The 20,107-nt window shown below is 33.7% G+C and overlaps 3 protein-coding genes across 4 annotated transcripts; all 3 read left to right on the forward strand.

The window, feature by feature from the left end:
- The first annotated feature begins 989 nt into the window (after positions 1 to 989).
- On the forward strand, positions 990 to 11,175 carry LOC140985162 (MADS-box transcription factor 22-like). Of its 2 annotated transcripts, none has more exons than XM_073452927.1 (9): positions 990 to 1,132; positions 1,429 to 1,622; positions 2,611 to 2,695; positions 9,321 to 9,382; positions 9,474 to 9,573; positions 9,821 to 9,862; positions 9,953 to 10,000; positions 10,725 to 10,855; positions 10,972 to 11,175. In XM_073452927.1, the coding sequence occupies exons 2-9, from the start codon at positions 1,441 to 1,443 to the stop codon at positions 10,976 to 10,978; spliced, it is 657 nt and encodes a 218-aa protein (XP_073309028.1). In that variant the 5' UTR covers positions 990 to 1,132; positions 1,429 to 1,440; the 3' UTR covers positions 10,979 to 11,175. The 2 variants fall into 2 exon arrangements, with proteins under 2 accessions (XP_073309028.1, XP_073309027.1); XM_073452926.1 differs by having other exon boundaries at positions 1,130 to 1,212.
- Positions 11,176 to 11,597: 422 nt separating this feature from the next.
- LOC140985049 (guanosine nucleotide diphosphate dissociation inhibitor At5g09550-like) lies at positions 11,598 to 15,586 on the forward strand. Its single transcript, XM_073452787.1, has 13 exons — positions 11,598 to 11,875; positions 12,526 to 12,588; positions 12,785 to 12,868; positions 13,082 to 13,189; positions 13,263 to 13,435; positions 13,691 to 13,802; positions 14,035 to 14,115; positions 14,210 to 14,272; positions 14,534 to 14,635; positions 14,734 to 14,858; positions 14,968 to 15,178; positions 15,298 to 15,372; positions 15,441 to 15,586. The coding sequence occupies exons 1-13, from the start codon at positions 11,789 to 11,791 to the stop codon at positions 15,492 to 15,494; spliced, it is 1,338 nt and encodes a 445-aa protein (XP_073308888.1). The 5' UTR covers positions 11,598 to 11,788; the 3' UTR covers positions 15,495 to 15,586.
- A 1,898-nt stretch (positions 15,587 to 17,484) lies between these two features.
- LOC140984089 (uncharacterized) lies at positions 17,485 to 19,878 on the forward strand. The gene is made up of 4 exons (XM_073451271.1): positions 17,485 to 17,644; positions 18,416 to 18,587; positions 19,177 to 19,293; positions 19,489 to 19,878. Exons 1-4 carry the CDS (start codon positions 17,535 to 17,537, stop codon positions 19,660 to 19,662), a joined length of 573 nt encoding a protein of 190 aa, XP_073307372.1. The 5' UTR covers positions 17,485 to 17,534; the 3' UTR covers positions 19,663 to 19,878.
- Positions 19,879 to 20,107: the final 229 nt, after the last annotated feature.

Here is a 20,107-nt window from a genome sequence, read left to right on the forward strand (position 1 = left end):
CGATATATTTTTTTAAATTTTTTGAAAAATTTAATTTCTTGGTTTTGGAAATGTTTACTTTAGAAGGGGTCGTGGCGTGCATGAGTCTTGCAACATATGTTTAATATTTTTTGTTCGACCATACCATGAATTTTTATTTTAGTAAAATAAAAAATTGAAATAGATCCAAATAATAGTCAACATAAAAAATTTATTTGATAATAAACTTTTATATCGAAACTTGTTAGGCAAAACTTGTGTGAGACGATCTTACGGATCGTATTTTGTGAGACAGATCTCTTATTTGGGTCAATAATGAAAAAATATTACTTTTTATGCTAAGAGTATTATTTTTTATTGTGAATATCTGTAGAATTGACTCGTCTCACATATAAAGATTCGTGAGACCGTCTCACAAGAGACCTACTCAATTTGTTATGGGTTACAATCCAACAAATAATGGCAATTTAGGGAAAAAAAATTATTATAAACTTTACAAGATAAATTTGTTTTGATTTTTTCAATTATTTATTTGCTCCTCGCACAAAGTAGGGTTAATTAAATTTTTTTCTTCACCGAGTATGGTTGACAATGAATCAAGTATGAGATTAGGACCTCATATTCGACCCGTTAACTTTAAAAAGAATCATACCCGTTCAATTCGTTAAAACATAAATACATACCCACCCGACTCATACTCGAAGTGTTATAAGTTCAGCTCGTTAAACCAGTCAAATAATGATATTTATATTATATTTTGACATCTAATTTTTAATGATTACAATCATAACAAAATATAAATAAAGTAATGGGAAATTACAATTTTAGTTTCGTAAATTGACGTGTTTTAGGTTATAGTCATTTAAATTGTTAAAATTTGGTTTTAATCCAAAATTTTTTTTTATTTAGTCATTTAACCAAGAAATTATCTAGATAAATTAGATATAAATAATCAAGAATCGAAATTCAATACTCATATCATATCCGACCCGACGCATTGGATCCCTAGATATTACCTTTGGAGTTACATCATGCACCAATAGGATAGAGCATAGAGTCAGCTGAGAATAGTAAGTTTTTCAGCTGACTTTCTCTCTCTTGTCGACAATCTAGGGCTCCTTGATTTTGGTTCTCTCTCTCTCTGTTGGAGGAGGTGATGTCTTTTCTTCCCTGAACTAGCAAATGGAATTTCGAATGCTTTTTTTATTGACGCGGAAATCTGTCGTCGGATATGTCTCATCTTTCCCTTCCTTTTTATTGCTGTAAAATTTGCCAGATTCTCTGCCATTTTTGTGTTTATTTTTGGTAAACCAAGGGTTTTGTTTGCAGATTGCTGTACTTGGATACACGGTTCCTTTTTCTTTATAATNGAAGAAATCTCCCTATATCATCATGTTACTAGTGTCGGCATAAATCGCATATTCCTATTTTCTATATTTATTTGTGTAGAGATCCATAAAAATGGTGAGGCAAAAGATTCAGATCAACAAGATTGACAGCCTAACGGCGAGGCAGGTGACCTTTTCGAAGAGAAGAAAAGGGCTCTTCAAGAAAGCTCAAGAACTCTCGGTTCTTTGTGATGCTGAAATCGCCCTCATTGTTTTCTCAGCTACTGGAAAGCTTTTTGATTTCTCCAGCACAAGGTTCTATTCTGTTCTCTCTCTACAATACTAGCAACACACAAGCTAGCTATCATCTTTTTCATCCATCTTTCCTTGTTCTTCTCTAAAAATGGCTGAATCTTGAATGCAAATAGTGTATCAGCATAAATTGTACTGATTCCGTACCGTAAAATCCCAAAGAAATCTTCATTTACGTAATGTTCTTATTTTGTACCATCAATCAAATCAAATAGTACAATGTTTGCCATATATTGTAATGTTTGATTTTGTATATCTATGACAGGTATATTGATCAAAAGTAAAATCTCACGCACATAGAACACAGTCTGATCATTTGAGATTCAAGGGATGTTTTTCTTTTCTTTTTCTTTCTCTTTCTTTTTTTTTTGGAGTTGGAATGAAGATTAAACTTTTATGAAAATGGTAAAAAAAAAACAAAATTTAAATAAAGAATGAAGTTTTCATTGTGTGTGAAGTATAAATTATATGGATTTTTTTTTATCGATTAATGAATAAATAAGAATTTGTTTCTTATCGGTAAAAATTATTAAGTTGTAAATCAAGGGTGTTGTGTGCATTAAATACGAAGTAAAAAAAAGATGATTTTGTGGCAATACTTTAATTTGGTGTTTTCTCATTCAAACCCTCTTCCTATTATTTACGATCTCTTTGTTCAAGATGGATGAACTCTTATGATTTCAATAAAGAAAACGGGTGTTATCCTGTTGAGTATACTTGAAATTTCGCTATTCCTTTTATTTTATCATATGCTATTTACCTATATTTTCTTTGCCGATTCGGAAAAGATCATTTTTCATGTTAATCAAGATGTCGCATATACATGCATGCAATTAGATTTTATAGATTCAAGAATTGTAAAATGAACTTGATTGCACATGAAAATTATGCCATATTTATCATGGAAACGTGTTCTTGTACACACTCATTCAGTTGACGATAAGGAAACTAACATTAACCCAAAATTTGACTGTTTCCTGTGTCTTTGAAGCATGATGCAACTCATACAAAGGTATAATGTGAAAACGGAGAACTCTAATAATCTAAGCCAGCAACCTCTCCTTATCGATCAGCAGGTTATTAAATTACCCGATTTCTAACTTTTTATGTAATATTTGGGATAAATGGCGATTTTGGTATGATATATTTATCTTTGTGTCATTTTGATTATATATATTGTCATTTCAGTCTTAATCTGTTATCTTTGTTTTTTGCGATTTTAGTTATTTGTCCAGCGTTTTGCCGACATGATGCTGATGTGTGCAAATGCACACATTTGCACACATCAGCACTCTCGATGAAACAACACTAAAATTGCCAATGTTTTAAAGAGGAAAAATTACAGTTTTAGTCCTGTAAATTGACATGTTTTGGGTTTTAGTATTGTAACTTGTCAAAATTTGGTTTGCATCCAATAGCTTGGATTTTTTTTATTTTGGTTGTTTTTTTACCAGAAGTCATTAAACCCATCGAATATTGTTTATTTGATATCGATGTTCTATTACGTAGCTTTTGTAGCGAGAATAAACATATATTACAATATATATAACCATAAACGAAAGAAAAAAACTAAAAAATACAATATTTCAAAATCGGAAGAAAAAACTTGTAGTTTCTCTTTATTTGTGCTGAGATAGATTTTAATTTGTATAATATAGGTTTTATTTTTCTTATATGAGAGAAGAACACCAATGTCAAAAACCAATATTTGGTTGATATAGTTTATTAATTCGGTTAAAAAAATGACCAAAACCAAAAAATAATTTATTGACAAGTTACTTGACTAAAATTTAAAATATATCAGTTTACAGGAATAAAATTGTGATATTTCCTTTGAAAGATAAGAAACAAAAATTGAATATGTAACACCCCAGATTCGACGATTGTCTTCACTGGTACTAAGACTAGGAAACTTCCTAGGAGGTCACCCATCCCAAAATTGTCCATAATCAAGCACGCTTAACTTTGGAGTTCTTATATGAGGAACTCGCGAAGAGAATATGCATCTTCTTGATATGAGTAGTACCTATCAAATCTTTTAGGTACTTCTCAACTGCACAATCTCATATTTGAGCAGATTTGGAATCTCTCTCATTCTAGTGTGAGATCAGTTTATTCATGTTCCCCTCGCCTACAAGCCTGTCAGGAGCCGCTCATTGTTAGTACAATCTTATGGCACTGGCCGTCACTCCCCGCCAACTTCGATCCCGGGCGTCACATCCCACTAGCTTTCGCTTAGTTCGTCCCCTAACCACACACCGTACTAAGAGAGGTCGGATTTGATACCAATTGTAATGCCTCAGATTTGACGACTGTCCCCACTGTACTGAGACGAGTCTTTCTAGCGTTTTTATGTCCTCACTCACGCATCCTAGAAAACTTCCCAGGGGTCACCCATACTAGAATTGCCTCATGTCAAGCACGCTTAGTTTTAGAGTTTTTACAAATCTTTTTGGTATTCCTCAACTGCACAGTCTCATACTTAAAATATTTGGAATCCTTATCATTTCGATGTGGGATTGGTTCATTCATGTTCCCGCACCTTCTTAATATGAGTAGTACCTATCAAATCTTTTAGGTACTCCTCAACTGCGCAGTCCATACCTAAAAAATTTTGAAATCTCTCTCATTCCGGTGTGGAATATGTTCATTCATGTTCCTTTCACCTAGAATCCTGTCAGGAGCCGATCATTGTTCGTGCAACCATATGTCACCGGCGATCACTCTCCGCCCTCTTCGGTCTCAGGCGTCACATGACTGTAAAGCCTCAGATTCGAAGACTGTCCCTACTATACAAAGACGAGTCTTTCCAACGTGCTTATGTCATTACTCACAAGCACCATAGAAAACTTCTCGGATCGTCACCAATCCTAGAATTGCCCCAAATCAAGTACATTTAACTTTGGAGTTCTTATGTGATGAGCTCCCGAAAAGAATATGCACATTTTTTCTATGAGTAGTACCTAACAAATCTTTTAAGCAATCTTCAACTACATAGTCTCATACCTGAACAGATTTGGAATCTCTCTCATTCTAGTGTGGGATTGGTTCATTCATGTTCCCTTCGCCTAGAGATCTGCCAGGAGCCACTCATCATCCGTGCAATCTCATCGCACCGGCGATCACCTCTTGTCCTCTTCGGCCTCGGGTGTCACATACCCACAGCTTCCGCTTGGTTAGTCCCTGGACTACGCCGTACTAAGAGAGATTGATTCCGATACCAACTGTTATGTCCTAAATTCAACGACTGTCCCTACTGTACCAAGACGAATCTTTCCATAGTTCTGATATCTTCACTCACAAGCACCCTATGAACTTCTCAGGGGGTCACCATCCCAAAATTACTCCAAGTCAAGCACACTTAGCTTTGGAGTTCTTATGTGATTAGCTCTCGAAAAGAAGAGGCATAGTAGTGCCTATCAAATCTTTTAAGCACTCTTCAACTGCACAGTCTCATACCTAAACATTTTTGGAATCCATCTCATTCTGGTGTGAGATCGGTTCATTCGTGTTCCATTCACCTAGAAGTCTGCTAAGAGCCGCTCATTGTTCATACAATCTCATGGCACCGGTGAGCACCCCCACCGTTTTCGGTCCCGAGCGTCATGGAATCTCTGCAAGAGCATTTTATATTGCGAAAGTCACAATGACATTGAGTTCGTACATTTTTCACTGGTCAGTTTTGAGTTGTCGTGTCTCAAGTACATCTGACTTGTATGTGCTTCTATCTTGTTGGTCCCACGTGCGACATCTGGAGATAATAAATATGAAAATAAATAATAAATTGGATACCAAGATTTACGTGGAAAACCCTTAAAATTATTAGGGTAAAAACTACGGGCAAGATGAAAGGAATTCTACTATAATATTTTATGGTGTACAATCATTCACTGTGTTTCGAAAGAGAATACACACTCGGTAGTTTCCATCCATCTGCAATTTTCAACAAAGCCGGCCCCAACCACTACCATAAATCCTTGTCTGCCACCAATGGGTTGATAACAATGCAAGAAGAGTTGGAGGCATTAAACAAGAATAAAACTTGGGATCTTGTTACGCTATCACGAGTAACGAAATTCATTGGAAACAGATGGGTCTATAAGATCAAGCGTGATGGCAATAATCAAGTGGAGCGGTATCGTGCTAGACTGGTGGTAAAAAAATATGCTTCGCAAGAAGACATTGACTTCAATGAGATATTTTCTCATGTGGTTCGGCTTTCAACAGTCATAGTAGTGTTGGCATTGTGCGCGATGTTTGACCTACATCTAGAACAATTACATGTGAAAATTGCGTTTCTTCATGGAGATCTTGAAGAAGAAATCTATATGCTCCGGCCACAAGGTTTTGTAGAAAAAAGGCAAAGAGAACTTGGTTTGCAAGTTAAACAAATATCTGTACGGTCTCAAACAAGCGCCGAGATGTTGGTACAAGAGATTTGATTCATATATCACGAGCTTTGGATACATCAGACTGAGTGTTGACCTTTGCACATATTTCAAGAGGTCTTGTGATGATTATATCATTTTGCAGTTGTATGTGGATGACGTATTGTAGCAGGCGGCAACAAAGATCATGTCCAAGAATTAAAGACACATTTGGCTAGAGAATTTGATATGAAAGACTTGGGATCAGCAAACAAGATTCTAGGGATGCAAGTTCACCGAGACAGAAGTAACAGAAAGATTTGGCTTTCCCAGAACAATTATTTGAAGAAAGTTTTGTAAAGCTTCAACATGCAAGGCAGTAACAATCTCGACCTCTCTTCCTGTTAACTTCGAGTTATCCTCCGAGATGTGTCTTAACAGTGAAGTAGAGAGGATGGAGATGTCTCCAGTACCATAAGCATCAGCAGTGAGAAATTTGATGTTCACAATGATCTGTACAAGTTCAGACATTGCTCAAGCAGTGAGAGTAGTTAGTCGGAATATGGCGAATCCTGGACGAGAGCATTGGAGCACTGTCAAGACGATCTTTAGATACATTAAAGATACCTCAAATGCTGCATTATGTTATGAAGGATCAGATTTTACACATAGAGGCTATGTCAATTCAGATTATGCATGTGAACCTGATAAAAAAATATACTACTGTTTATGTGTTTACACTTGCAGGGGGAGTAGTAAGCTGGGTTTCAAAATTGCAAACAGTTGTGGCGTTATCCACAACAAAGATATAATATATGGTAGCTACTCAAGCTTTTAGGAGGTAATATGGATTAAAAGATTATTGGAGGAAATCTAGCACAAACAAGAAAAAATTCATTTGTTTTGTGATAGTCAGAATGCATTATACATCGCAGGGAATACAACTTTTCATTCGAGGACTAAACACATTGGAGTTCAATTTCATTTTGTGCGAGAAGTAGTAGAAGAAAGAAGTGTGAATATGTAGAAAATTCATACAAAAGACAATGTATCTGATTTTCTGACCAAGCCAGTGAATACGAATAAGTTTTAATTGTGTAGATCCTCAAGTGGCCTAGAAGAAACGTAAGCAGCATGAAATGGTGATATTGAAAGGATGTTTGGAGATGTATTTGATTATCAATCAAATCTCCAAGTGGGAAAAATGTCAGCAACTTGATTGGTTGGTAGCAGACAAGGATTTATGGTGGTGGTTGGGGCAGACTTTGTTGAAAATTGCAGATGGAAAGAAACTGCCGATATATGGTTTCACACGAACGAGGAAAACTATAAATAGAGCTTCGTCCCCTCATTCAGATATCATTTCTGCATCAAGTTTTTTCTATCATCTTATAACATTTGAGTGATTAGTTCTATAATATTAATTAGGTGTCGTTTGTTCTCCTGTATTAAGAGAGTGCGTTTTTTTGGAAACACAGTGAGTGGTTGTACACCATAAAATATTATAGTGAAATTCTTTTCATTTTGTCCGTGGTTTTTACCCCAATAATTTTAAATATTTTCCAAGTAAATCTTAGTGTCCAATTTATTCTTTATTTTCATATTTATTATCTCCGGATGCCGCACGTGGGATCCTATGTTATACTAAATAGAAGGGTAATCTACTTTATTAGTTACTTTGTACATGGACTAATTATAATACCAAATGCCTAATGAATTCGTTGAATCTTGATTCAGAAAAACTTCAAAAGATTTCCGACTAGAATTCCAACAATTTGTTTATGCTTACTTTTTTGTTATGATTATTATAAAGCAATATTTTTTTAAAGAATTTTAAAGGTTTCCTGACAATAGAAGATATAAACACAGAAAAAATACGTTCTTGATTTGCCAAATTCAAAGAAAAAATGCTCATATATGGTTGAACATTTCTATGCCATGCCCTTTTGTTGATTAGGAATTAAGTAGGACTTTTGTTGAGTGTAGACTGTTAATAGTTGGTCCAACTCAAAATTTGGATAGAATTTCACTTATAACGTGCACAAAACTTTAAAAATGAAGATCATTTCAAGTGTTTTGTGTACATGTATTTGTAATCAAATTCGGACTGATTTATAGACGGAAACGATATAGAGGAGGACGGGCTAATATACCTCTCTGTACTGAAAATACAAATGTGCTGCAATAGCTATGTTATTGAAATGTTGCTCAAAGCTCGAATTGAGCACGATGTGTTAGATTCGGCCCTTAGACCCGAGCAAGAAACCACTGAAGATAATTTTCTAGAAAACTGATGTATTTTTAAAAATGATTTGAAAGCATGCATAAATAAATAAAGCAACCATGCAGAAAACAGGAAAGTAGCCCAAGATTTATGGAGGTATAGGAGTATGATCATCACTTTACTTTACTTTACCTTACCTTACCGCCAATAGACCAGTTATCATGTTCTCAATTTGTGCGTGTGCAAGATTTCAATCAAATACAAAACAACCACATTTTCTTCTTGCAAAAACAATCTTAAGATATTTAAAGAACACATAAAACATAGGGCTATAGTATCCATAAATTTATCGATATTATCTAATATTCTAATCTTCACTATATACTCATGACGTAAGATAGATTGCGAGAGCAATGGCGGAACTTGTCAATTATTAGTTGTTGGAAAGTCCAGAAAAAACCTAATAAGCAAATATCTTAGACAGTGCATACGAATTAGCAAAGGGTATAGATTTATTAGTAAAGGTGTTAGTTAGCAAGCTTGACACTACGGCTAAGGCTCTCTTGCAAGAGGAGAACGTGTTTAGAAATCGAAACAGATGAAATGTCAAATGGCAAAGATGCTATCTTTCTTTACCTAAAGATCTACCTTTGCCGGATGAAGTTTTTCCATAAAGGTGGCTTATGATATACATGATCGAAAATCAATGGCTCATGATTTTAGAGTTGCTTTAAAAACAATTTACATGCAAACAATATTATACAAGTTATGTGGATATCAAAGCATTCAAAAAGCCAAATCATCTCTAGCTAGACTCCGATCCTGTATCTCTGAGATATTTGCTTATTTATAATTATAATAAAATAAACCAAAGAATGATCCAAAAAAGCAATCTGCTAATGGATCGAGATATTCTCTTTAACGAGCCTCGAATCATCTACAAGATCTTGAGGTTCTCTTTGATAATGCCATCTGTTTCAAAGGGCCACAACAAAATTTTGTCAGATAATACTTGATATTAAGTGTATTACGCGAGGGAAAAGCCTTGTATGTTTGCTAGCTCTAATAACCTTTCCAATCATATCATTTCACTCTTATTTGTCATTTCAGGCCGCAGGTACCAGGCATGACATGCTCAACAAGGAACTTGCGAAGCGGACTATCGAGTTACAGTATGTTGTAGCATCTCCTCACTCATGTGGCTTGTTCAATCTATATGTATACACATATCAAAATGATCCCTGGAACGAATTTATCCGACAGGCAACTCAAGGGAGAAGAGCTTGAAGGTCTTAGCTTGGATGATTTGATGAGACTAGAGAAATATGTGGAAGGTGGATTAAGCCGTGTTGGAAAATTTAAGGTTAGGTTGTTTCAATTCTACTAGTCTCTTCCACTTAGGGTCTATTACTACTACTAATGCAATAAGAATAATTTATGAGAAGTTATTGTAAGTTCATTTACTTTTATAATGTTTAAATTCCAAGCATATTTACTGAAAAAAATATAATTTATTATGCTCGCATACATATTTCATTATATATAAAATTATGAAATTATCTTGCGTATGCTTAAAATTGCAACTTAATTGCTATATTTGAATGTCACAGGATGAGAAGTTCTTGAATGAAATCAGCATCCTCAAGTCTAAGGCATGTACTGAAACCAGACCTGATTTATAACCTTGATTTTAATTTATCCAAGAACATTAATGGCCGTAAAATGTTGTCTAAAACTTCCAGGAATCAGAGCTGATTGAAGAAAATGCAAGGTTGAAACTCCAAGCACAGGTGAGTTTTAGATTTCCCCAAGCATCTGTTTTTGGTTCCGCTAGTTGTTTGTGATTTTATTAGTTCTTTATCTATACGTACAACTCTCATTTCATGACCTGTGTGATCTTTGTACGTCATAAAATTTTATAGTTTCGATTCGAATGGTTAATGTAATTGTTGAACTTTATGTACTTAATAATCGAATGCTTGTTGCGTAGCTTACTATTGATCAAACACATTCCATTGAAATGGTTCGTTTGGAAATTTTCCGTAAGGTTAATAATATGATTTCTTCTCCATCGGAACAATAGTGTTGTTATGAGAGTTACTAAATTTGTTGAAGAGATGAAACATACCGATCATATATTTTTTATCAGAGGTTGAATCGATCATCAGAAGAATCAGGCAAAAAATTAGGATACATGGAAAATCAAACTTCCATGGGAATAGAAGCAAATGAAAGGCTTTCATAAAAATTATGGTAGAATTGAAAATGAAGTTTATGTTCTGTACATGAAAGATCATCAATGATTGTTCCAAACGTTAAAAAAAAATCTCAATTGTGTCGAACTTTCCATATTTGGAATGGAATAAGATCAAGATCAAATCTTATTTCATGTTGAAAGCATTAGAGTTTTAAAAAAAAACATAAAATACACATTGTTAATTAGATTATATATGCATTAGAAAGTGTGTGCACTATACGAAATATATGTTTAATTCGATAAATGTTTTTATTCAGAGACATCAAGGCATGAGAATCGCAGTTGAAATTGATCGAGGGAATTCAGCAGCCAGCTCTATTACTAACAGCCATAGCTTCGCGGTATGTGCTGAGGACAAAAGCGACTCCGACGCTTCCCTCAGGCTATGGTACGTACGGAACTACGCATACTTGGAATATTTTTGTGCTTCTAGTAAATTAAATTGTATAGACCTATTTTATTTTAATGAAAAATTCGATTTCACTTGACTACCAATTGTTGCAGCCTGTAAGCTATTCAGTCAAGTGAAGGGTTGATGACATGAAGCACTGGAGAACCGGGTTCTCATAATTTGGGTTTATAGATACTAATTTATATATTATTGTATAAAATAACTTGGACCGGAAGTTTCCGGTTTAGGGCATGATATTTCATTGAAAATAAGAGATTCAAGATGTTCATTTTTGGGAATAAATATAGCAATAAATATATCAATCTTTATTGAAAACTTGGAATATAGTCCGTCTCTTGTGAAACGAGTAGATCTGGTTTATATATGTACTGAAAAAATAATTTTAACATAAAACTGATTTTTTTTATGGATCGGATAGTATATCTGTTTTATAAAATTGATATTGATGATCTCATAAGAATTTTTATAAATTATTAATTATATTTTTTTCTCTTAAATTTATTATTATTATTATTATNAAAGAATTGGTTAATAATAAAATTTTAATGTATCATGTCTCAATAAATTATAAATTTATATTTTAAATCTATTTTTTTAATAAAAAAAAAACCAATTTTTTTTTTTAAAAAAACTAAATCTATTTATTTTTGAAAACACATTATTACACTATATAATAGAAATTAAAATACCCCCACGCTGAAGACTCGCTCCCATGCATGGCACAGAATGTGTCCGCTTCGTAAATCTCCCACTGTTCTCGTTTTCCATTAATCCTCTTCTCTCTCACTTCTTCATTCTATTTTCTTCTTTGATCCGTTTGTTGTATTGTTTTCTCTTCACCTCTATCTCTCTGCAATTTTTCTGGGTATTTTTTTGGGAATTTGAAGCGAATTTAATTTGTTCGTCGACATGGATGAAGAGTATGATGTGATTGTTCTGGGAACTGGACTAAAAGAGTGCATTCTCAGTGGCCTCCTCTCTGTTGATGGCCTCAAAGTTAGTACTATAAGTCTCCACTCTCCATGCATGGTTTTTTGTGAATGAAGTAGGGTCGTGTGAGTGATTGCGATTGCTGGCTTTGCATCCTGTGATTTCTTGTCCAATTTAAAAGGTCCTTTGATTGAGCCCAGTAATTTTCTGGGATGATTTCGATATAATATAATATGGGATTTATGCATGGATGCTATATTGTTTGTATGATTGCGTGTTTTGATTTTGCTTGCAGTGATTTTCTTGGTCTGGTTTGCGGGTTTCTTAGATTAACCCCAGAAATTTTTTGGCCTTTTTCAGTACGATATGTGAGTCAGATAATCACTTGTTCGTTCTTGTTTGCAGTGTCGATCATGTTTGTCTTTGTAATAGAAAGATCAGGATCTGATGATTTCTGGATTTGTAAAATTAATGGTGTGTTTGGCACTGCATAAATGAGTAGACATGATCGTAAATTAATCCGTGTGCAATCATTTCCAAATTTGGATTGATTTGCTATGAATCTTCCAACTTGGCATTTCCAAGTTTTGATGTCCACTAACTAGTGGCTTGATCATTTGACTATTGTGAAATTTGATGCTCATTTACCCTCATCATCGCTTCAGAATTTATTAACAATGGAGCTTCAAAGATTTAATCTTGTGTTCTCTGAGCAGGTGCTTCACATGGACAAAAATGACTACTATGGAGGAGAATCCTGCTCTCTCAATTTAAATCAAGTAATACTTGATACATTCATGGAATATATATATGTTTTCTCTTATCAAATGCAAAATCCCAAGCCCTTTGGTCAGTTTTATAATATTTATAAAAACCGTGTTGATCACATAAAAATAGTTGATTAGAGTGAATAGCCACATTATTATTGATGGGGTTTCCCCTGTTTGTTTTAACAATTTATATTTTGTTCCATAGCTCTGGAGACGCTTCAGGGGAAATGACCAGCCTACAGAGCAATTAGGAGCCAGCAGAGAGTACAATGTTGATATGATTCCAAAGGTATTTGAGATTTTCTGATGATATTCACTCCTCTACCTTCCTCAGTTTTGCCTCAATGCTCCAATGTTGATCTGTCATTTGGATCCATCAAATCTCAAGCTATTGCAATACCACTTTCCTCTTGAGTTTCAAGTTCTGGAAATAGTTTGCCTTATTGCATTTTTGAAAATTTAATAGTTAAGTTTGAGATGGATATTCTTTTGTCTTTTCTAGTTCATGATGGCAAATGGAACATTGGTACGGGTGCTTATCCATGCGAATGTTACCAAGTATCTGAACTTCAAGGCAGTAGATGGTAGTTTTGTCTACAATAAAGGAAAGGTATGCTGCTTGGGTAAAGTTTAACAGTTTTTTTCTTTCATTCTCCTTATCTTATTAAACTTAATCCACTCAGATCTATAAAGTTCCTGCATCTGATGTTGAAGCACTAAAATCTCCATTAATGGGGTTGTTTGAAAAGCGACGTGCAAGAAAGTTTTTTATTTTTGTGCAAGAATTCGAAGAGAGCAATCCCAAAACTCACGAAGGGATGAATCTGGATACAATCACAGCGAGAGAACTTATTGCGTTAGTTTTTTCAGCATTTCATATGATTTAATCACGCCGCAATTTTTTTCATTTCCTTGATCTTTGATAGAGATTTGAATATCTATTCAACTAGTTAATGCAAGGAATTGTTCTTTGATTAGCTCCTTATCAGTTAATTTTTCCCATTGAATTTGATGAATCACATGTCACAATGGTTATGAAATTACAGAAAGTTAGCTTAAAAATTGTTTGTATGAACACCTTTTTAACAACCATCTTTGTTTTCTGGTGCAGAAAATATGAACTTGAAGATGACACGATTGATTTTATCGGCCATGCTTTGGCACTGCATAGTAATGATGGTTACTTGGATCAGCCAGCTATGGATTTTGTTAAGAGAATGAAGGTAGATGTTTTAATCAATTGTAGTTAGCATGTCTAATGAATATCAAGCTTTTCTTTTCTTTTCTTTTCTTAGCCTCGCCTTTTAAGCTTAAAACAAGGAGCAACAACAAATCTGTTAGATGTATGGTTCCTTTGAGAATGTAATTTATATATCAGTATATATGCATGCGTTAGTGGAGTTTTTCTTACTAAAGAGGTAGCGCTAATAACTATTATTTCATTCTCTCGAAAAGCTTTATGCCGAATCTTTGGCACGCTTCCAAGCGGGATCTCCATATATCTATCCACTTTATGGACTGGGAGAATTGCCTCAGGTTTGTGTGCCTCGATCTGTATATCGATTTCATGTTTAGAGCCATCATAATTTAGTTGGTACATGATTGAGTATGCATGTATCACAATTCACAGGCATTTGCACGCTTAAGTGCTGTTTATGGTGGGACATACATGCTGAACAAGCCACAATGTAAGGTAATGTTTCGACTGATTTAGTCTTTCTTACCAGAACAACCTATCTTCCGTTGGTATCTTTTTCAAGCTTCATACCTTCTTTGATGAAGCAACTAAACAGTTCAGAGAATTTCTTTTAAGTATATAGAATCTGTTTTCAATAGAGGCTTCAGTTTTGATGTTTGCTGAATTTATTAGGCTGATGCCAATGCAAACATGAGAGGTGTTCCTTGCCTTTAAAATCTCAATCCTACTAATTGTTTTAGATTTTCGATTTTACAGGTGGAGTTTGGTGCAGATGGAAAGGTAATTGGAGTAACATCTGAAGGAGAAACTGCTAAATGCAAGAAGGTTGTCTGCGATCCTACGTATTTGCCTGATAAGGTTAGAATGACGCATCGCATACGAAAAAGCAAGTTCATAAGTTGCAAGTTCTTGATGTCCAGAAAATAGTGTAAATATGAATGCCTATATCCACACAGGTTCATAAGGTTGGAAAGGTTGCTCGTGCTATTTGTATCATGAGTCACCCAATTCCAGACACCAATGAGTCTCACTCAGCCCAAGTCATTCTACCACAGAAGCAACTTGGTCGTAAATCAGATATGTGCGTCCATTAACTTCCTGATGTCATCTTTTGCATGCTATGAAAAACTGATCTTCTATATCATTATATCATTTTCGTCTCGAGTTTGATCGTGTCTCTGATGCTAAAGGTATCTGTTCTGCTGCTCATACGCTCACAATGTGGCTCCTAAAGGAAAGTATATAGCATTTGTTACTGCAGAAGCGGAAACTGACAACCCAGAGGTCGAACTAAAGCCTGGCGTAGACCTTCTTGGACCAATTGACGAAATCTTTTATGAAACCTACGACACATTTCTACCCACCAACGACAATGATGCTGACAATTGTTACATATCTAAGGTGTTATGCTTGTCTATTTTCCTATCGTTTTTGTCAAGACTGACATTCATACATGCATACATGTAACCTTATCAAACCATTTCTTGTCAAGAAGTCAATCTTTTTATCGTGTGTTTCAGAGTTATGATGCGACGACACACTTCGAATCCACAGTTACTGATGTGTTGGCCATGTACACGAAGATAACTGGAAAGGTAGTGAATTTGATTTGCCAACATCACAGAAACTTCTTGATTTTATGTAACTCGTTATGTTGTTCTAGGTTCTCGATTTGTCGGTGGACCTGAGTTCGGCCAGTGCTGGTGCTGAAGAATAGGCATCTTTTAACGTCCTCAGATTTTCATGGATCATCAACTTCTATTTCTAATATACGGACAACTTGATTGCGTGATTTTGTTAAGACAATTCCTTTCCTAGAAATATATTAGGACAAGTACTGTGTTAGGTCCCTGTAATATCTTCATTGTTTTACTCTGTGTTTCTTGAGTTGTTTTTCCTTCTCGTTGGAATGCTGTAGTTTGATCTCATAAAAGCAGTTGGGAGTTCGTTTCAAAATCTGATTCTGTAAAGGAAATATATTTGTCTAGTTGTATCTGTCGCCAACAGGTTTAACATACTTCAATTTTCTCTTTTGATTATTTTTTCGATAGTTTTCTCTTCAAGAGTGGGTATATATATACTGAATCTAGTCGGGTACAAAATTTATATCATAAAATTGACATGTGAGATATTCTCATAAGAGTTTTTGACGTGCTTCTTCAAATGGTAGGTTTTGATAGATTATATCGGAAGACAATGATTGTAGTCTCTCTTTAAAAAAGTAACTTCAAATGGTAGGTTTATATAGATAATATTGGAAGACAATGATTATAGTTTCTCTTGAAAAAAAGATATTGATTGCGAATTAAAATATTTAAAATATATTGTTAGATAAATTATAAATTTGAGTAATACTTTATATGCTCGATTGTACAACTAGCATCAAAGTTGATGACAATTTTCTGGCTTCTTTGTTGCCAGCACAAAAACTCGTGTGAGATCGTTTCACAGATTAATTTTGTGAGATAAATTTTCGATTCGATTCAACCCATAAAAAATATTATTTTATGTCAAAAATATTACTTTTAATTGTAGTTATTGATTGAGTTGATACATCTCATAAATATATATATGTGAGATAATATGACAATATTCTTAATATAAAAGGTCTTTGATAGGCAAAATTGCCACATGAATTTCAAAATCTGAGTTTTATTTTATTTTTATTTTTTAGCTTACATTTTATATAAATTTTGGTAAATCAACAAGGTTGATAAAACATATAATATAGTATTATATTAGCGCCTATTTCTTACAAATACATGAATTCACTTGACAATAATACAATTCTATGATATTAATTCTAGTCACTAAATTAAATTATATTTTCTCCACATATTTAACTAAAGTATGTCTCTTATGATACAGTTTCACGAATCTTTATTCGTGAGATGAATCAATCAATTTTTTTGTGGTTTATATTTATAAATTACTTGAATAAAACATGACAAAATATCATTGTTATATGCATTTTTTAGAGTTTTCAATTTTTTAATATGTAATTTATTTGTTTGTGATGTTAGCTATAACTTATGTGTTTACAAAAATATTTTTTGCCACCAACATTTTTTGGGTATACATTTATAAATTACCCGAATAAAACATAATAAAAGATCATTGTGATATATATTTTTTAGAATTTATAATTTTCTAATCTATTTATTTTACTTGTGGTTATTAGCCAAAAATTATATATTTAAATAAAAGTTATATGACTTTTACATTTATAAATTACCCAAATAAAGTATGGTAAAATCATTGTGATATATTTTTTATATTTTATAATTTTCTACTTTCTTTATTCTACTTATGTTCATTAGCACTTGTGGCCGCAATTTTTCTTAATTCTTGTAAAATAAGTTTGATTTTAATTATAGATATCTTAAAGTATTTATAAATATTTTAATTAATTTAGTTTATGTTATAAATAATTGTAAAAAAGTATTAATTTTTTTATAAATTATTATATGAAATATCATGTAAATATATATTAATAAATAGATATTTGATGGAATTGTAAAATAATTATTTTGAACAAGTATAAGTTGAACTAGATAGATTGAAAATAATCTTGTATCAAAATTTTGGTCAAATAAAAGTTATATTTTAAATTACCATAAAAATATTTTTTTGGGTTGAATTTGTAAGAAGTGATAAATTATGGGGAGGCAAAAGTAATTTGAAGAATCCAGGGAAAAGTTTCTGTATAAATTCCAAAATAGACCGCGTGGACTCAAAATCATCAACAGAGGGAATCATGGGAGACGATGGGGTGAAGAATGAAGCAATGGAGATCCTCGGATTGTTTCAAGCTCTCCCGCGTCTTGTTGTTTTCGATCTAGATTATACCCTCTGGCCTTTCTACTGGTATTTTTCTCCTTTTCTACCTCTTTTCCCGTGTTATTTTTATGAATTTTTTTTTCTGCTGATGCATTTTGATTTTTGCCGATTGAAATTTTCTCTTCTTCGAATATGTGAAAGACATCCGTATTAGTGTATTTTTTGGCTCAATTTGCAAAAAAAAAAAAAAAAAATCTGGGAAATTCCCGCTGCTGTGTCTATATTGCGTGGGATGCTGAAGATCGAAGGTGGTACAAGTATGGATGTTGCTGTATTTTCTGTTTTTATGAATCCCTTTAAAAGGAACTATCGTCAGGTTGATTAAGTTATGCGATACTTTGCGTAAGAATTTCAAATTTTTGATCTTTTCTTTTGTGTTAACGTGTCCAATTTACCACAGAAACTAATTGAAATGAACTTCTTAATGGAAATTGACACCGATTTCGAAACGCTTCTGGCTGAGAAATGATGGTGATTGTTACTCTGTTGGTTAATGGTTGTCTTCATACAACTGGATTCGAACTGAGTTTTTGGGATTTTATATCAGCAACGACATAACCATTTTACTTCAATAGTTTAATTTGATTTGTTGACACTTATAGTCATGGTGGTATGTTAATTAGCAAACAGATGGATAACTAGATTGCTTTTTTTTTTTTTAATTATTCTGATCAATTTACTTTTTTGGTGGCTGTGACTGATGTATATGCTTTAATTGTCTTATCCTGAATTACAGGCTTGCCTTTTTAGTTTCTTGAGAACATTGGTGTGCTAATCTAATATGTTGATTTATTTCAGTGAATGTCTTTCTAAACGCGAGATGCCATCATTATATCCTCATGCCAAAGGCATATTGAATGCTCTTGAGGAGAAAGGTGTTGATATTGCTATTGCATCAAGGTCGCCTACTCCTGATATAGCGAACACTTTCCTTGAGAAATTAGGGGTAAAATCAATGTTTGTTTCTCAGGTGAGCTAAATATTTTATTTTGTTGTGTACCGAGTTTTTTATGTCAATAGCATCCCATGATAATAGCATCCCATGATTTTTCTCTTCAAAATAAGTACTGTGAAAAGAGAATATGCTCCTCCATTATAAGAGGCTTGTGTAGAGAATAATGACATTGCCAACAATATTAAAACAACATGTCTCATGGCTTAGTTTTTTGTATGCATGGAGATATCTTTGACTTTTCTATACCCCAATCAAAACTAGCATAAAATTTGGTCGGTTTTTTATTTTTAATGAAAATTTTTGGTTCAATTCAGCAAACGAAAATGTGGGAGTTTGACCATTAAGATGCAAGATATAAGGTGTGAAATGTCAATTTTTGTGTTAATCTCGACTTGTCCTAGAAACATGAATGTAAATTTCACATTGCTCTCAAATGGGGATTTGATGTTAAGATGTGATTAGTTGAGCTACTTGCCAATCCTTGTATGTATTCAAATTAAATTTTGGCAGTTCTAGTGTTTGAGATGTATCATGCATTGCCAAATGAAGACTTTTCGTATATTGTTAGCAAGGAGACATGTACTGAATATTTTTAAAATTCCAGGAGATATTTTCCAGCTGGACCCACAAAACCGACCACTTTCAGAAAATCCATCGGAAGACAGGCATTCCATATAATGAAATGCTTTTTTTTGATGATGAGGATCGCAACATAGATACGGTGAGATATCTTCTCCAGTTGTGTTATTTATTCAACGGCTTACAAGAAGAGATTCTGGAAAATTATTTTTGCAAATGCACTATACTAGGAAGTTTTTGCTGCCCCTAACTTTTTCGAGTTTTGGGTTTACACCCCCCCGTACAAAATGTATGATTCCACTGCTGTTATTGGCTGTTTCTCTCTGTGACTCGATAGGTTTCTAAAATGGGTGTTACAAGCATCTTGGTGGGCAATGGCGTGAATCTAGGAGCTTTTAGACAGGGGCTCTCTAACTTTTCTCAAAGCAAGGTGTCATTGGAGAAGAGCAAGCAAAGGTGGTGTAATTTTTGGCAGAAATCAAGTTCATCAGAAACGAAAGGCCACTCGTAATTTTTCCGTCCTATTAGAAGTATATCAACTCAGATCATTTTAGATTTGAATTCGGATATCCACCAATTTGTGACGCATTATTAAAAAAAACAGTGTTCCTTTGGCTTGTGGATGTCTGAATTATATCTCCCTTGTATGTTTCTGAAGCCAAGACATAGTGGAATTTAGTCGGAAAATATAGGTGTCTGATCTTTGATAAGAACGTGTGCTTTTGAACATCTCTCCCAATATATCAATTTCTACGCAGGAATCAAGTTCATCAGAAACGAAAGGCCATCGTTAATTATTTTCAACTGAAATTGAGCCCGTAAAAAATTCTTTTTTCGAGATTTCAATTGACTCGTGATCTATTTTGAACATGAAAAAATGTCAATTTAGTTTCGATTATTTTTTCAATCAGAACATGATGATACTTCTTGGTGCTTAAAGAAAGACCTTCTAACAC

Source organism: Primulina huaijiensis, chromosome 9, assembly GCF_012295235.1.
Source record: "Primulina huaijiensis isolate GDHJ02 chromosome 9, ASM1229523v2, whole genome shotgun sequence".
Taxonomy (NCBI): domain Eukaryota; kingdom Viridiplantae; phylum Streptophyta; class Magnoliopsida; order Lamiales; family Gesneriaceae; genus Primulina; species Primulina huaijiensis.

Coding starts and splice junctions, on each gene's coding strand:
- LOC140985162 (XM_073452926.1), top strand. CDS start 1,162: ATGGAATTTCGAATGCTTTTTTTATTGACGCGGAAATCTGTCGTCGGA. Junction 2,696..9,320: donor CTCTCCTTATCGATCAGCAG/GTTATTAAATTA, acceptor TTGTCATTTCAG/GCCGCAGGTACCAGGCATGA. Junction 9,383..9,473: donor AAGCGGACTATCGAGTTACA/GTATGTTGTAGC, acceptor TTTATCCGACAG/GCAACTCAAGGGAGAAGAGC.
- LOC140985049 (XM_073452787.1), top strand. CDS start 11,789: ATGGATGAAGAGTATGATGTGATTGTTCTGGGAACTGGACTAAAAGAG. Junction 13,803..14,034: donor ATTTTGTTAAGAGAATGAAG/GTAGATGTTTTA, acceptor TCTCTCGAAAAG/CTTTATGCCGAATCTTTGGC. Junction 14,273..14,533: donor TGAACAAGCCACAATGTAAG/GTAATGTTTCGA, acceptor TCGATTTTACAG/GTGGAGTTTGGTGCAGATGG.
- LOC140984089 (XM_073451271.1), top strand. CDS start 17,535: ATGGGAGACGATGGGGTGAAGAATGAAGCAATGGAGATCCTCGGATTG. Junction 17,645..18,415: donor ACCCTCTGGCCTTTCTACTG/GTATTTTTCTCC, acceptor GATTTATTTCAG/TGAATGTCTTTCTAAACGCG. Junction 18,588..19,176: donor AATCAATGTTTGTTTCTCAG/GTGAGCTAAATA, acceptor TTAAAATTCCAG/GAGATATTTTCCAGCTGGAC.